Below are 17,242 nucleotides of genomic sequence, written 5' to 3' on the forward strand. Positions count from 1 at the left end.
AGCTTCAGCGGTGCTAGCAAGTACCTCTACTCCGGGCTTGCTATCTTTTGGTATTTTTCTGTTGGTGTAATATATGTTCATATGTGTACTCTTAGAGGCTCATGGACATTGTGGGATATGTAAATATTATGTATGGCCTTGTCGGCCTTGTTTTGGCTTCTTGACATGTTTTAATTGCCTTGTCGGCTTTGAGATATACTTGATGTTGTAGCGACCTTGTCGGTCCGCATGTGTATATGTATGTGTTGATTTATCGAATACCTTGATGTTCGTTCTTTTTTTCCGCGAGTAGACGTTCTTGAGTTATGGTATGTGATGTCCAAGTAACAGTTAAGTCAGGTGACTTCGGCTTACGGGTCGGAGCCTGTCATACTCCTCGTCGGGGGTGTGACAATTTTGATGTCACTAAAAACCTGTTAAAAGTTGACATGAGATCTCAAAGTTATGTCGGACCCGGCATAAACTTATGAAGGAATTACCAAAGTTATGCTGGACCCGGCATACTTATGCCAAGTCTGCCCATAAGGCATGAGTATGACGGGTCCGGCATAACTTTGGTAATTCCTTCATAAGTTTATGACGGGTCCGGCATACACGCGACCCAAATCTTGCCTTCTAGTTTTATTTTTTAAGTTATGCTTGAGCGGGGGTTCGAACTCAGAACCTCATGATTTCTGCGTGAACGTTCAGTGTTACAATGCGAAGGGCAAAAATTAAAGACCAGCAATATGAGGGGCATAATTTAAAGACCACAAATATGAGGGGCAAAATTTAAAGACCACCCCAAAAGAAGGGCAATCCACGCAAAAAAATGATTATGCTTGTTGTTTGGGCCATTAATTGGCTGAAGTATTGGTCTTTCCTCCTTCATTTTAATTATTCTTGGGCTTACAATATACTATGTGAAGACAATTAGTAATTAATATGTAGAAAGTAAAGGACTTACTAAAGTATTGACTTATAATTAATTTAACGAGTACAAATCCGAAAAAGAAATGATGACGAACCATTACAAATTGTGATAAAATAATGCTAGTAATGTTGTTAGTAAAATAGTGAGGATGAAAGTAATAAGAGGATAACAATATTAATAGTAGTAGCAATAAAAAAATAGTGGTGAAAATAAAGTATTTAGATTGTTAATAAATTTAGAAGCCTAAGGAAAAAAAATTGGAATAAAGGAGGGACAAAATTGGGTGTCAACAATCGTCTCATTGGGGCCAACTGCATCATAAGAAGAAAAGAATTCCTTGTTATAACACACGTGGCGAGTAGCACCCGAGTCTATCCACCATTCTCGCGGGTTACCTACGAAGTTGCATTCGGATAACATGGCACATAGATTATCCACTTCATTATTCATTTCAGCCATATTGGCTTGACCTTTCTTCTTCTCCTTATCCTTTTTCGGAGCACGACAGTCTGAAGCCATGTGTCCAATTTTGCCGCAATTGTAACAACTTCCTTTGAATTTCTTCTTGCTTGGAACATTCTTCCCTCCAGAAGCCCGCTTCCTTTTCTTTGAACTTGTAGGGGCAGTTTTAATAATGTTTGCCCCCATTATTGCTTGTTTTCCATTAGCCTTCTTCTCAGCCGATCTGTTATCTTCCTCAATTCTAAGACGGATGATTAGATCTTCTAATGTCATTTCCTTACGTTTGTGCTTTAAGTAGTTTTTAAAATCCTTCCACAAAGGCGGCAATTTTTCAATAAAGGCCGCAACCTGGAAAGCTCCATTGACTACCATTCCTTCCGCAAGCAGATCATGTGTAATCACTTGAAGTTCCTGGACCTGTGACATGACAGATTTATTATCTACCATTTTAAAGTCCAAGAACTTTGCAGCAACAAACTTTTTGAACCCAGCATCCTCGGTCTTATATTTCTTGTCCAAAGCATTCCATAATTCCTTAGACATCTTACAGCCGCTATAGACATTATAAAGACCATCATCTAGCCCATTGAGAATGTAGTTTTTACATAAAAAATCAGAATGATTCCTTGCCTCCGTTACGATGAAACGTTCGTTGTCCGAAGTCTCTTCTGGTAGAACAGGAACTTCCTCAGTAATAAATTTTTGCAGACTGAGGGTTGTTAAATAAAAGAACATTTTCTGTTGCCAACGTTTAAAGTCTATGCCAGAAAACTTTCCGGGCTTCTCTGCCGCAGCCATCGCAGGGACAGTTGTGGTGCGACTGGAAGAGGCGACAATCTTTGCACCAAAACCAGTAACGTTCTCGACAGTGATATCAGCCATTTTTCTGTTTGACGACAAACCAGAACCAGAATCAATAAATAGAACACACAAAGTAATAATGTCGATGAAGTTTTTATATTCTTCTAATCGAACACACAAAGTAATAATCTCGATGAAGTTTTTATATCTTCAAATCGAGTAGATTACTGGAGTAGAAAATCCGAGGATTTTATTCTCCAACCAGAACAAAATATTAGATGAAATAGAAGTATAATTATTAAATTCTTTAAGTTTGTGATTCCTATTAATCAAATAGTAATTTATTTACATAAACTAAAGAACAATATGTTTATTTCGAGCCCACAGAAAAACTGTGTTTCCTTAAAGAATTTAATCCCCTCACAGTTGCCAAAGGTTTGGATTAATTCTTTCTAGGATAGAACGAAATTCTATTCTGCAGAATTTCAGCGAACTCAACGAATGGTAGTAATCACACAACACTTACTGATTTTTGGTTTTGAAAAGAATGCAGTATGAGGGGAAAGGAAATTGCATTTTTCAGAGAACAAAAATGTTTTCAGTTTTTCGTTTTCAGTGTGTGAAAATGTGAGGCTTGGGAAAATGAATTCCGTTGGGAAAAAATAATTCCGCGAATTTAATGAATTAAGTTAATTTTCGCGTGAATTAATTAATATCCGGATTGCAAATATTAAGTAACAAAAATGGAAATAAAATAAATTTGGTCCAAAAAGATTATCAATCAATCAGATCATTTGACCAAATCCGAATCCGAAGCCAAGCGACGACGGCGCAAGGGGTGGTCATCTTCTCAACCCTTTATGAGCTAGAGAATGTGTTGCTAAATATAAGCACACACATAACACTTTCAACCACCAATGTGGGAGAAGTGCTCACTTGAAAGATTGTTTTTCAAACTTTTAATTCCCTCCACTTTTGTTTCCCTCCATTTCCCAGTTCATACTTCACCTTTAAAGTCCCTCACTTAATGCATTTGTGGACTTTAAACTCAACATTGTTATCATTTTAATCTTATGATTGTTTAGTTTTGAGTTGTTACATATTAAGTATGTAACTTATGAAGTATTTGTTGCTTTGGTATGAAACTTATAAACTAATTGTTCTAAACATTCTGTGGAGTTCACTTTTACTTTAATTGATGTTTTTTGGGGTTTCCTTTTACTTTAATTTGATGTTTGAGAAATTCAGATCAGCTCTTTTCCAAGTTTGGTCCCTCTAGTAGATTTTAATATCTTAGCAGGTTATTAAAAGTATTAGTTGGTAATAAAGTGAAACCGTAGATGATAATGGTGGATTGGATATAAATTATGTACCAAAGATTAGTGTTGCCAAATATGAAAATCGTATAAAAGCATGTTTGTTGGGGCTTTAAGAGCAAACTAGAATTAAGTATGCATCAGCGAACTCTACTGTTACTTATGCTGTTGGATCAATGGAAAGTTGTCTAAGACTTTCCCTGCTCAGAAAGGGCTAAGGCAAGGGGATCCCCTACCCCCTTCCTATTTGTGTTATGCATAGAGTATCTGAATAGAGTGCTGAAACCTTTGGGTACTTATCCTGACTTTAACCATCACCCTAAATGTGCAAAAATGAACATTGTCCAGCTTGGGTTTGCAGATGACCTACTTCTGTTCTGCAGGGTGATAAGCAGGGGCGGAGCTAGCATAGAACTTGTGGGTTCGGCCGAACCCAATAACTTTGGTTTAAACCCTGTATTTGTCTTTAAAGTTATTTTGAATATGCGTAATTTATCACTTTAAAACCCTGTAACTTGAACGAATTAGAACCTCGAACCAAAAGGTTCAAATCCTAGCTCCTCCTCTGGTGGCGAGTTGTTAATTTCAAGTATATGATTGCTTCCTCAAGTTCTCAGCAGCATCAGGTGTTGTAGCTAACATTAGCAAGAATTCTATCTACTTTTTCTTTTTGGCCGGGGGGTTGGGGCGCAATTTGATTCAACAATCTGTCTTCGAAAACTGCAGTTCACCAAAGGAAACCTTCTTTTAGGTACTTAGGGGTGCCCCTAAGCACTAAAAGTCTATGCAATGCAATGTATACCACTAATTGACAAGATGGCGGGGTAGAGTTATTCGTTGGACCTCTAAACTTCTAATATATGCGGTCAGTGGCGGATTCAGGATTTTCACTCAGAGGGTTCGGAAAAAACAACAAAAGCTAAATATAAAAAATAATGTTATCCCTAGGAATCGAACCTAGGACGCTAGAGACAATTTTGAACACCCTAGACCGCTTGAGCTAACCTCTTTCATTTTTTCAGGGTATTCAAAAGTTAATGTAGGTACATAAACACATAAAATCTACCCTATATATACAATGTAATTTTTTGTCAAGGTTGTTCGGGTGAACACCTTCCCCACCCTCTAAATTCGTCCCTATATGCTTACAACTTGTCAGGTGCAAAACTTCTGGGCCCAGAGTTTCATTCTTCCTAAGAAGGTTCTGAAGGCAGTGGAAACAATATGTAAGACCTTCCTTTGGACAAGGGATGCAGCGGCTTCTAAGAAGGTATTGATAGCATGGGAGCAATTATGTTTGCCCAAAGTAGCTGGATGACTCAATGTACTAGATGCACAAACTTGGAATAAGGCAGTTGTATGTAAGTTGTTATGGAATTTATGTCAGGACAAGGTGTGGGTAAAGTGGGTACATGTATACTACCTAAAGAATCAAAGTGTTTGGAGCTTCTTCATAAAGCAGGCTTCATGGATGATGAAAAAGATCTTTAAGGCAGTGGGACCTTGGAAGCAGCAGGAATAGATGCAGATCAGTTCACAGCTTCCTTCACCTTAAATAGGTATACGTCAAACCAGGGGCGGAGCCACATAGGACCGAGGGGTTCATCCGAGCCCCCTTCGGTGGAAAAAAACACTATTTATACAAGGTAAAAATTATTTTTTATGTATATATAGTAGATGTTGAACTCCCTTTGGCTTCTTCATATATTTAGTTTTTTATATTTTGAACCCCCTTAGTGAAAATCCTGGCTCCGCCACTGCGTCAAACTAAGAGGAAATCACCAGAAGGTCATTTGGAGAAGGCTTGTATGCAATAATCAAGGTACTCCGAAGTGGTTATTCATACTTTATTTGGCTCTGAACAAAAGACTCTACACACGACACAGGCTGAAAAAATGGGGTATAATAGATCAGATCACTTGTCCCCTGTGTGCAATTGAAAATGAGACTCTAGATCATTTGTTTTTCAAGTGTAGCTTTTCTGCAATAGTATGGTAAAAACTGCTGGTTTGGCAAGGGTACCTGAGGAATGCAATGGATTGGGCAAATGAGGCGGTGTGGATGTGTGCACGTGTGAATGATAAAGCTGCTCAATCTCAAGTGTTTAAAATGGTGGTAGCTGGCTGTGTCTATTTCCTGTGGCAAGAGAAAAACAACAGATTTTTTCAAAGTAAACAGAGCAAATTGTTCAAGAGGTTACGGTAAGGGGTAGTTTGTAGCCAAGACTAGCAAGTAGACTGGCCCTGATGGATTATTATCCTTCCTAGTTTATGGTGATTGTTGAGTAGTGTTTTGTTTGCTGTTCTTGGCCAGGACCATGGGACTATGTCCTATGCGCCTGGATTTCATAATTTCAGCTCTGTACATAACATAGCTTTTGGTTAAAAAATCTTTATTTACCGGAAAAATATACATCAGCGAAGGATGAATGAAGAAATGACAGTAAATCTGTAATGCCAGGAAAGAACCTTATTCCACTCAAAAATGAGTTCCGAGAAAAAGCTCATTGCCTAATTGTTTTTTTTCTTTTAAAAAAAAAATCTGTTCTTTCTGATTTTTAATAGGTGTTCTTGCTTTACAGGACAGGAGAGCAGAGATCTACCCTGTATCCAATGTACGCAGAACAAAATATAATGCCACTCCTTACAATCGTTTGATAAAATTGATACGCTTACACACAAACGGATAAGGGTTATAGCTTGCATTAATAAAAGAACAATTAAGTACAACCATAAGTACGGTGCCATGTTAATTCACCAAAACAACATCGGCAACATTGTTCAAGCTAGTCACATTTACAAGAGAGATTTCTACAGCAGAGGGATTGAGAGATCAGAATACTATTCCAAATGAATAGCATTCCAGAATCCCTTTTAACATTTAAAACCTCCACAAGCGAAAAGCCAAACGATGATAATGAAAACTAAAATAGCACCTCCAACCATCAGTTTCATTTGAAGGTTTTGAAACCACATCTTGCGACGAAGCTGCCTGCCTTGCCTCTGAAAGCTGTCAGCCTGAGCAAATTCACATTTACGAATCAGCACAATCAGAAAGGTTATTTTCAAGTGCAAAGACTCTGGGTAAATAACACGTACCTGGAACTGAAGGTTCTCGGTTTTATCCACTAGCAGTTCAATCTTCTCACCCCGATCCAAAACCTACAACACACGTCTTTAATAAGTAATTTCGCCTAGACTCAGGAGGACCAAAGAACCTATTTAAGAAACATATTTGAAGTGAATGCAACGATGATTCTTTATGCAGTAAAGAAACTTGACTTTACTAGCACAGAGAGACTGCAATTCGCAATAACAGTTTATTTTTTTGGCAATAACAGTTTATGTAGGCAGGTCAAAGCACAGCTCGCCACGGGAGCGGGATGATTATAGAAAATCCGCCACTTCACCTAGTCGAGAACTATCATCACAGTTTACCTTCTAATTTCTCAAACATAAGTATATCTCCACAACCATTAATTAGATATAGCATTAAGCCTTTAGAATAGCGCAGGAAAATGCTAATAAATTCTGTCACGTGAATGAAATGGTGTCAATACATTTCAGTTTCAGAACTAAATACGTGTTCTTCTGATATTTTTACAAAATGCAATGACTATTTCATTTTGTCCTAGAAGTTTCACGCAATGTGAAAACTTTCATCCTATAGGATTATCAGTGAAAGAAATACCCATACTACAAATTCAGTTTAGTTTCTCTATAAACTAACTCTATATCCTGAAGCTTTAATGTTCTCTGGTTGCTGCAAGTTTATGCTTGTAAATATCTATCAACTACACCTTGGCCCTACACTAGTTGGGTTGGTTGTACGGAGCCCATTGCATTCTAATACTTAATCATTTGTGTTCAGATAATTAGGAATCTCTAACACCGGAGGTGCTTTTATCTTAGCCCCTATTCATATGGATCTTAATCTGTAAACGTGAAACCTAATACCAACTAAGTGCCCCAACCAATACAAACATGTAAAGACCCAATTTAGGGCCTTGTCTGGATTAAATGAGGACTCCCCTAGCAAGGTTAACATTTTCACAACAAAAGTTCAGTACTGTCTCCTCTGTATCAGGAGTATTCCCATAATCTCGTTATCAACCAATCATTCACCACAACACAAAAGATAGCCACCAACATCAGCATCCACAAACCAAAGACACTAGCGATCAAATGTTAAACAGCTGGCTGACAGAATACTCACACAACCTATTCTACAATCTCCAAGACCAACTTGGGGAGCATAACTCTAGAAACATTTATAAAACATCATAATGGAAAAGTCTTACCGAAAACAATAAAACATAATGCCCACGCGCAGCAAGTGTTGGGCTTACTCTTATCAACTCTCTCTTAGCGTGTCACACGCATCAATCAATTTTTTGAGTTTTAAATGGGACTGCCAGATTTTCATCGTGAAAATGGGTTGGCTTGCAAGGTAAGCTAAGTCCCATTAAGCATCGGTCATGACCCCATATTGGATTGTCACAAAGTTAGTATAAAAGCCGTTGTTGTTCAACCTTGGGCAATTGTGGGGCAACCTCAAGTTTTAATTGAGTTTAGGCAAATCTCTCATTATTAAGATAGGTGTTGGAGAAAATCTCAGCAAAGACGCTTGAATCTCTATGGGGAGTGTATACCCTAGGCAAATCCTACATTAGTAAAACATAAAAAAGATGTTTCATATAAATACTAAAACAAACCTCAGACCCTAGTGACACGTTGTAAAATCAGTTGTCTAGGCTCAAAGCAGACAATATGACTAGTGGGTTGAATTCTTATAAAACGCAAGAATATACAACTATAACACCCAATAACTAATCTTACTTCTAACTAATATGTATATCCTATATGCACCAATTAGTTCCATGGTTTTATGTTCTCTTTTATCAGAAAGGTAAAGATTTTACTAATAAGCATTAAGTTTACTGATAAACTACGGTCAAACTAGCAGATAGAGGGTAACTACTCCTGAAAATTACTTGGAGTAATAATAAACCCAGACATCTTCCCTATTTGATGCAAGAGCCCTGCTCATCACCAGCATGATTTTCGTGTTGTTTTCGCTAAGCAGATATTCATTCTGAGAGATTATAGATCTTCTAGGTCATCTGACATAACTTACTTCATAGCATGCACCCTTCCCAACAAAATACTCCATTTTTGTAAAAAGACCAACAGATTCGACAGTTAAAGGGGAAAACTGAAAATATGATCAAAATTTTGTGGTAGGTTTTTCCGTGTTAACTCTTCAAGGCCTTTTTCTACTAAGGAAATCTTCAAGACTTCAATTTTGCAGTTAGACGAATAAGAGATGATTAAACTTTGTGTCATTAAATAGGAATTGGCCAAAACCAAATAAATTGATCTTCAGTGAAGGACATGAAAAGACTTCTCGCTAGCCATTGCCCATTTATATAAAGTTTCCAACCCCACTTCTCTTTTTTCTTTTCTGATAAAGTTCCTAAACCTCTCGTTATCCCATATTTCCAATCTAAAACGAGTTTCCCGACACCAAAGGAAAGAAAATGAAGGTCAAAGACGAGAGAGAGATAATAAAACTTTACCTTCTCAATATTGTCCATCATTATTCCTTTGACCTCTGTGATTTGAGCCTTCAATTTAGAGAGCTTGCTCATTTCATCAGGATGGTTCATACAATACTCCATGTGCTCTTTAAGTCGTGGCCTAGCAATTCCAGGATAAATAAATATACTAGGTCTAATTTCAAAAAATAAATATGCTAAGTCTAACTGCTACAAGTATGTTATAAATTTTCGGTGAAAAGAACAAATACACATACCCAAATTCTCTGTCAAGATTGTATGCGATGCTAAAACGATCCCCAAATAGATCATCATCTTCTTCGTCATCATCAGCAAGAGGGTGTGGATCACCATCATTCTTGATACTTGAACTGTAACGTTTCTTGAAATCATCCTTGACCCTTTCAAGAAAGACAAAAGGTACACTTCTTCCTGTTGGTTCATCAGCAACAACTAGGAAGACTGCAAATTTTGTTGGTAGCAAACTAGTAAGAAGCCAGTTAACAATATGAACTATATACACCGTAAAAAATATAAGAAGAATAAATACCAAATCCACTATCAATGAGGAAGTTGAAAGTGTGGCCGTCACATGAGTATGTATACTTGCTACTATTTGAAGGGAGCTTCTGCAAGCACTGGACAGCAATGGTACTAAAGTTCCCTGAATAAGGTGTATGCTCAGCTAGAACAACAGTTCCTCTCGCAACAAAGCTGTAAATCAAACCTCTTGGATTCATTTTCAGTCACAACTCCAATTCGATGCCTGCAATTAAAATAGGGAAATTTTCAAAATATACAGCCCAACATAAAACATTGCGCCACATAGCCCAAAGTACAATATTATACTCCCTTCATCCCAATTTATGTGATATAGTTTGACTAGGCACGGAGTTTAAGAAAGAAAGCAAGACTTTTGAAACTTGTGGTTTAAAATAAGCCGTATGGTTGTAAATCATTCATTAAGGATAAAGGGGAAAGTTTTAAGTTAAATTATTTCTACATTTGCCTTATTATTCTTCAAAAAAAAAAAGAGGTTCTTCAAGCATCATTTTTGCGCATCTATCATCTCAGACTTCAATTTCTAGTGTCCAAATGTGAAATTAATTAGGGAAAAAAAGAAAGTGATGAAGATTATATAATACGCCCAATCTCAAAGATAATAACGAACAGACAGTCAAAATCAAAACAAATTCAACAATTAAACATAAATCTACAATTTTAATCCGGAAAACGAAAATTTAAAAAAATTACAATTAACTACCGTAGGAACATCAATATCATTGCAATTATCAAAACTTTCGATCAGATCCTCAACAATAAAGTTTATTTCTAGAAACAATTCGACCCGAAATTGTAAAAAAAATTACAAAATAGTACCTGAGATTGAAGAAATTGGGATTACTTGATGTGCACGACTAAATCGAAGAATGGCTGTTTGTTTACTCTTTTAAGAGGGATGTAGTCGAGGAGTTGAGGCTAAGACTGGGATTAAACTGTTATTATGATTTATGATCAGTAGTGGTAATTATGTACTCCCTCCGTCACTTTTACTCGTACACTGTTTCAAAAATTAATTTTAACTTTTACATGAGAAAAATAATTTATTTTTATAAATTTACCCTAATATTAATTACTCTTTCTAAATTATTTTTTAAAATTCAATATAATTAAACATCAATTAATATGAATATATACTTCATTTATTATTTTTTTTTAAAACGCGCAAAATTCGTTATGGATAAGTAAAAGTGGACCGAGAGAGTATCTGATTTGACTTTGATTAACTGGTGGAGCGGGTTACATACGTTTGTGCTAAATTACGGAGACCCCCAAAAGGAAGAATGACGATGCTACTCTATACAAGGCCTTCTTTGGTAATTTCAACGACTATAGGCCTTTTTCTTTTCTTTTCTTTTTTCGTTTTCTCTTCAAAAACTTAAGTTGGAAGGAAAATTAACTCACTCTTCACTCTGGTTCAAAATAAGTGTTTATTTAGCCTTTTGCACACCATTTTAAAAAATAGAGTCCGGAGCCAAAATGGCATATTTTTACAGTCATTAGACAAAAATAGTATGCCTTTTTTTTTAGACCAAAATGGATATTTCGTTGGATAACCAACGAAATACCCACACAGCGTACTGTTCCGTGCCGGTGAATTTCTTGCATTTCGCTACATGTGTAGCGAAATGCAAGAAATTTTTTTAAAAAAAAAAATTCCTTTGCATTTCGTGAATCAATTCACGAAATAGGCATTTTTAATTTATTTATTTTTTTTGCAATTCGTGTAATTAAAACTGTTTTTTTTTTTTTTTAGCATTTCGTGATGCAATTCACGAAATGGATATTTTTTTTATTTCGTCAATTAAACGAACGAAGTTGATACGAAATGCAAAAAATTGCAATAGGTACCAAATAACTCTATCAACCAAGACTTAAACAGCTAGGAAGAAATTTTAGATCAATTCAGTTAATGAGTTAATATGTTAATTCATTTTAGCATTGAGCAAGTGAACTCATTATGTTAATTCATTTTAGCATTGAGCAAGTGATGGAACATTACTAAGAGCTAATACATAAAAGTCCCTGGCACTGACTACGGTTTGCAACTTTCTTTCATACCTAAATTATGAGTGTTATTATTATGGCTCCTTGAATTACTTGTCTGTAGTACAATATACTCTCTATGTACATACGCAGTTATTATCGTGGTGAGCCTCATTGAATGTAAAATTGCAAAGGCTTAGGCTGAATTATAATCCTCTCTTTATATTGGTTACATATACCACCGTACTAGTATAAAATTCCATCATAATTTTCAATTTCCTCGTTCCAACTTTCAAAATTCTCTATGTTATTTAAAATTTATAGGCAGACTAATATGGATTCACACCAGATTGCAGACAAAGGTTCCGAAGAACTCCATTTCTGAAAAAAATTCATTCCCTGAGTTCGAATATTGTATACTCCCTCCGTTCATTTTTACTTGTCCACTATTCCAAAAATAGATTTTCATTTTAATTTGTCCACTTTCGCGTATCCAGAGAAAAATACTCTTGTTTTCCCTATTTTACCCTTAGCAGTTATTACTCATTTCAAATCATTTTTCCAACTCCAATACAATTATACACCAATTAATATGGATATTATAATAAAATACATACTTCATTTATTAATTCTTAAATAGCGTGCACAGTTAAAAGTGGACAAATAAAAGTGAACGGAATTAAAGGTGAAGGAATTACAACCATCTCATTGCACCACTCCGTGATGACATGGAATTTTCAATCAATACACTCATACCTACCACTTAAAAATAATTCGACATATAACTACCAGTCAATTACTTGTAATTTGTAAACAGTCAAGGACTCGTGTTTAACCACACTATAGAGGGGAACCAGACCTTGACATTTTAAGGTGCTTATAGACAGCATCACTTTGACATCCAACAGAGCTACAAATAAGACTTTGAAGGAAGAAAAGAGTTTTCACAAATATGCAAAAAAGGGCAGCCCGGTGCACTAAGCTCCCGCTATGCGCAGGGTCCGGGGAAGGGCCGGACCACAAGGGTCTATTGTACGCAGTCTTACCTTGCATTTCTACAAGAGGCTGTTTCCACGACTTGAACCCATAACCTCCAGGTCGCAGCAACTTTACCAGTTACTCCAAAAACTTAAAAATCATGCTCCAAGATTATTGCTTCCTTAACGAGAGCGAAAAACTGCTAGAACCTAAAGCCTCAACTGTTACCAATAATCATGTAAGAACTAAACTAAGCAAATGAGCAACCAGCAACGCTACAAGAAAATTTCCCCCTGCAATTTCAAAATATTCAGTATTTGTATCTCAACTTTGCAAGTAGAGAACTAGAGGACATAGTCACAGGAATAAGTTTTTAAACACAGAAAGCAGACAATTATATTATAACCACACAGCCACAAATGCAGCTTTTTCAAAGGAATTGTTGAAATCCAATTTTTTTGGGTGCACTTGGCACTAAATGAATTTAGCTTCAGTCTTGAAGAACAATGTAAGACATTTATGACAAGAATCACATGAGAAGGTTGGAATCTATAACAAAGTATTCCAACCATGAATTTAGAATGGTTCATCTTCCAGTCAACCAAAATAATCTACTGGTCTCGGTGGAAGACTCTTCCAAACAATCCATACTTTCAAGGTTTCACACCGTTAATAGCTGGAGAGAGACCTCTGGTATTCTTCACATATGCCACATATTCATTGTACTGCAGAGTAAATAATGTGCTCTGGTATCGAGTTAAGCGGATTCGCTTCCTTAGTGATTCTGTTATAGGTCCATTATAACCTGCTTTGCGTATCAACGAATCAATTGCTTCTGTAACGGTCCAACCTGGAGATATGATTCAGAGAGTTCACCTTGCAGCTCAACAAGTTCAACAAGTGCCAGAAAATCTTAAACAGACAAGATGCATAACATTATTTGCCGGTGATAGGGAAGGGAGAAGAAAATTACCTTCATGAGCCGCCACCTCAGGTAGGTATGTGGCATTTCTCCTTGTGTTATAGTCAGGGTCAGTAAATTCAATAATTATCCCATGCTTTCCTACCTGAACAAACCCATCAGACTCCTGAGACTAAGATACTAGTAAAGCCATCCAACAAGAGAAAAACAGTTGTTGGAAGAAAGAAATGCAGGTAGACAATATTATCATATGATTATGTCAAATATAAGTATATAACGAGGATTTACGCAATGATGAATCATGACACCTCACCCATGCACAAAAGCATACATAAGCCAAGTCTGATGATTTAAAAAAAAAACAATAGGAGCTTTCATAAAACGACTACTGACATTTGATTTCAGAATCTGGATTCACACTAGGGAGCAAATGAGGAAAAGACAACTTTGACCTACGCTTCACGTTACATGTCTGCCGAGTTTTATACGAGTCCAAAGGCATATTTGACATTATGCTTGTGTAACAAATTTTTTAGAGCACCAAGATCCAAACAAAACTAAGCTCTACCATCTCATCCAGGTACAGTATAATGTCTTAGAAACTAAATAATGCATGCAATGTTTCAACAGAAATCTTGAAAGTGCAATTTATCAGTCTAATTTATTTTTTTATAACCGTGATGTCCAGGCCAGCTTGCTCGCACCTCGACCAATTCCACTGGGTACCTGCTACCTCCCACTAGCACAGATACCAAGTAACTCTGTCTACCAAAGGCTTGGACAAATGAGAAGAAGTCACCTAGTGTTTTTGCCTCCGTTGGATTTCGAACCTGAGAACTCATGGTTCTGAATCCAATTCATTGACCACTAGGCCACACCTTGGGTGCTGAAATTTATCAGTCTAAAGTTATGGCAGCATTTGCTTCTTATTTGAAATATTTTGGTGCTCATGAATTTACTCCACAAAGCCATGATGCAATCACAAAAGCTATATTTCAAGCATACAAGCATGAATATTTCCTCCATGACTTAAGAATAAGAAATTCAGAGCAAGTTGGAAAGTAGTACCTCCCAGTCAAGGTAGTTAGCTGCAGTTTCATAATTAGCGAGAATTGAAACTGTACATTGTAAAGTAGGTAACTCTTTAGCCTGTATTGGGGGAAAACGACGGTCCCTGAGAGCACTGCAAATGAGTTTAAATAACAGAGTAAACACGGTAGTGTCATAAAATATAATACGTAAGCTTTTATGTATGCAGGAAAAAACTTTAAGAAAACAAAAGCAGCAAGTAATCACTTACTTAAGAACCCAAGAGCATGACAAATTTAAGGTTTCTAAACAAATAACCAGAAGGAGAAGGAATAACGTCATTTGTGCTCAAACAGTAAAATCTGATGAGCTTAAAGTGCAAAAAACTCAAGATTTAACTGTACATAAACCATATATCTGCAAACCAAAAAATGCTTCTCAAATTGATTAGCCAAACATAAACTGTTAAGCTGTTTTTTGAAAAGCACTTCTCAAAATAAGCTGATTTTAGAAGTTTGGCCAAACCGGCTACGGATCATGAACGAAGTACTATTACCAGTCTGCAAATAGAATGCTTTCAGGTGCCTAAGAAGCATCCAATCAATTGAATATAAAAAAAATTATCTAATATACCCAAGCCTAATAAGTAATCTAATCCTTGAAAACAGTTTTGCCAATAATTATCAGCTTTCATGCAAGAAATAATATTGTGACATAATGAAGCTAAACTATCTTAATCTAATTCCTCCCTATTAGCCAAAAAACATGAAATAGAATCGCAAAAACTAAAAAGACAATACTTCACGTATAAGAACTTCAATCGCAATTTACCTTGTTAGAGCATAATCCCTAAAACCAGTAATAATGCAGCGAGCTTCCAGAGTGCCGATGCATCCTCTTAAACGAGGCTCCCCGCCATTCACCACTTTCTTCCAAGTCACAAACAACGGGCTGAAATGCAGTTTGAGCCACATGAGAGCAAAACATCCAAAATTTATTTTGCATTTGTTTGGCATCTCATGCGTAACAGATAAGATTAAGAATGATGTTAGCATTTGGTTAGCTTACAAAAAGGGACACTAAAAAAGCCTTAACCCTGTCCAAAACTGATAAGCAGATGAGCTTTCCAATTTATCAAAACTATACTTCAAACATTTTTCATGAGCATAAAATAAGGAGACAGTTAATGGAAAAAGTTTTGTGGCCACAAATCTTCACTTGATGAAGGAAAATATGTTGCAAGGAAGACTAATGATTACAAGGGAAGCTTCCAATGTATAAAAAGGAAGTTCCCTACATAAAAACCCTATTTGAATAACATTCGATGTGAAGTGAAAGACAATGTTCAAAAGACTATGCCAATCTAACACTTATAAAGAGTGAGAAGTGAGGCAATTGGAATGAAAAAAAGCTAAAAATCACAACTTTTTTATCAGTAAAAGTTAAAAAACCGAATCTTGAGAGCACATCATTTTCAGCTGGCACTAAAGAACAAACGAACGGCGTAATTTTCCAGATTCAAAAACACAAAAGGATTGAAATAGCATAGACCATTCCCATTCCAAGGCCTCAGCACCATAACAACCAAGAAAATAAACTTTTCCCCCAAAAAAAACACTCAAGTAAGTAACTTGTACAAAACAATCTAACTCATTCCAATCTAAAAACAGAGAAATTTCACATTTCCATGAGGAAAGTTACACATTTCCCACACATTGAGTGACAATTAGTGTTTCGCTAAGTTCTTAAAAAGTGCTTCTAAGTGTATTTTCTTAAAAAACTTTTTTTTAGCTTCGGCTACTCCCGAAAAGACTTATTTTCTCCCAAAAGCTCGGCTAAACACCTCAAATATTTAAAATTAACACTTTTTTGAGAAGAAGAAACAAAACACTTTTGGCCTCCCAAAAACATGGTCAAACTGGCTATATGTCACAAAAAGGTAAACATAAGCAGCAACAATAACATCTACACCTCAACCCCAAACAAGTTGAGATCCGCTATATGAATCCTTACTTATACATAGCATGCATATAAAAATTCAAAAGAAAAAACCCATGTACAAAAAAATACAAAAATAGATACAAATTTGCAAGAAAATAGATGTTGGTATCTCTAATTTAAACTTTCAACAAAAAAAAAAAAAAAAAAAAAAAGAGAAAAATAGCATACTGTTCACCCTCATCAAAAGCAGGTGGTGGAGGTTGTTCCTTATTGTAGTGAGCTACCAATGTATCAAAACAGTACACAACCATTTCCTTATTTGCAGAAACCATCTTTTTTTTTTCTTTCCCTAATTAAATTTCAATCAAAAAAAGAATCGATCTTTTAACAATCAATGGATCAATTTGAATCAAATTAACAATTCTGAAACTAAGGGTTTTCCCTTTTTTCTATGTATTTTCTTTCCTGAAATCCTAAGCAGAACAAAAACAAAGAAAGAGCCTTGTGAGTATTCTTCTTCTTTTCTTTTTGCCCTTTTGGCTCTTTTGGAGTTTTTGCTTTAGTGGTTCCCAAGAATTATTATTGAGGGTAGTGGAAAAGCCAATATAGCTTAACTTTATTTCTTTTCAATCTTTTAAGTTTAAATAAAATACTACTACTAATACTCACAATTAGTTTTTGCAATTAATGTCGTCATGGACCAAACTTTTAGGGAAAGGCCAAAAAGGTCCTCGACTGCTGGAAAATATGATATTTTGGTTGCTGTCACAAAACAC

At 36.0% G+C, this 17,242-nt stretch overlaps 2 protein-coding genes across 2 annotated transcripts; both read right to left on the minus strand.

Moving 5' to 3' along the window:
* Window positions 1–6,172: 6,172 nt before the first annotated feature.
* Window positions 6,173–10,585, minus strand: LOC132614324 (vesicle-associated membrane protein 727). Its single transcript, XM_060328744.1, has 6 exons — window positions 10,430–10,585; window positions 9,600–9,815; window positions 9,307–9,511; window positions 9,071–9,191; window positions 6,591–6,653; window positions 6,173–6,509 (listed from the first exon to the last, which is right to left on the minus strand). The coding sequence occupies exons 2-6, from the start codon at window positions 9,787–9,789 to the stop codon at window positions 6,366–6,368; spliced, it is 723 nt and encodes a 240-aa protein (XP_060184727.1). The 5' UTR covers window positions 9,790–9,815; window positions 10,430–10,585; the 3' UTR covers window positions 6,173–6,365.
* A 2,359-nt stretch (window positions 10,586–12,944) lies between these two features.
* On the minus strand, window positions 12,945–17,082 carry LOC132613776 (uncharacterized protein At2g38710). Its single transcript, XM_060327996.1, has 5 exons — window positions 16,695–17,082; window positions 15,357–15,476; window positions 14,565–14,679; window positions 13,548–13,641; window positions 12,945–13,424 (listed from the first exon to the last, which is right to left on the minus strand). Exons 1-5 carry the CDS (start codon window positions 16,796–16,798, stop codon window positions 13,228–13,230), a joined length of 630 nt encoding a protein of 209 aa, XP_060183979.1. The 5' UTR covers window positions 16,799–17,082; the 3' UTR covers window positions 12,945–13,227.
* Window positions 17,083–17,242: the final 160 nt, after the last annotated feature.

Source organism: Lycium barbarum, chromosome 10 (assembly GCF_019175385.1).
Source record: "Lycium barbarum isolate Lr01 chromosome 10, ASM1917538v2, whole genome shotgun sequence".
NCBI classification, from domain to species: domain Eukaryota; kingdom Viridiplantae; phylum Streptophyta; class Magnoliopsida; order Solanales; family Solanaceae; genus Lycium; species Lycium barbarum.

Excerpts from the sequence above, each read along its gene's own strand:
- LOC132613776 (XM_060327996.1), bottom strand. The coding sequence starts at position 16,798 with ATGGTTTCTGCAAATAAGGAAATGGTTGTGTACTGTTTTGATACATTG. Across the intron at positions 15,477-16,694 it reads GCTTTTGATGAGGGTGAACA|CCCGTTGTTTGTGACTTGGA; the intron begins GTATGCTATTTT and ends ACTGCATTTCAG. Across the intron at positions 13,642-14,564 it reads CTAACTACCTTGACTGGGAG|GTAGGAAAGCATGGGATAAT; the intron begins GTACTACTTTCC and ends GGGTTTGTTCAG.
- LOC132614324 (XM_060328744.1), bottom strand. The coding sequence starts at position 9,789 with ATGAATCCAAGAGGTTTGATTTACAGCTTTGTTGCGAGAGGAACTGTT. Across the intron at positions 9,512-9,599 it reads CCTCATTGATAGTGGATTTG|TCTTCCTAGTTGTTGCTGAT; the intron begins GTATTTATTCTT and ends CAAAATTTGCAG. Across the intron at positions 6,510-6,590 it reads CCGAGAACCTTCAGTTCCAG|GCTGACAGCTTTCAGAGGCA; the intron begins GTACGTGTTATT and ends GAATTTGCTCAG.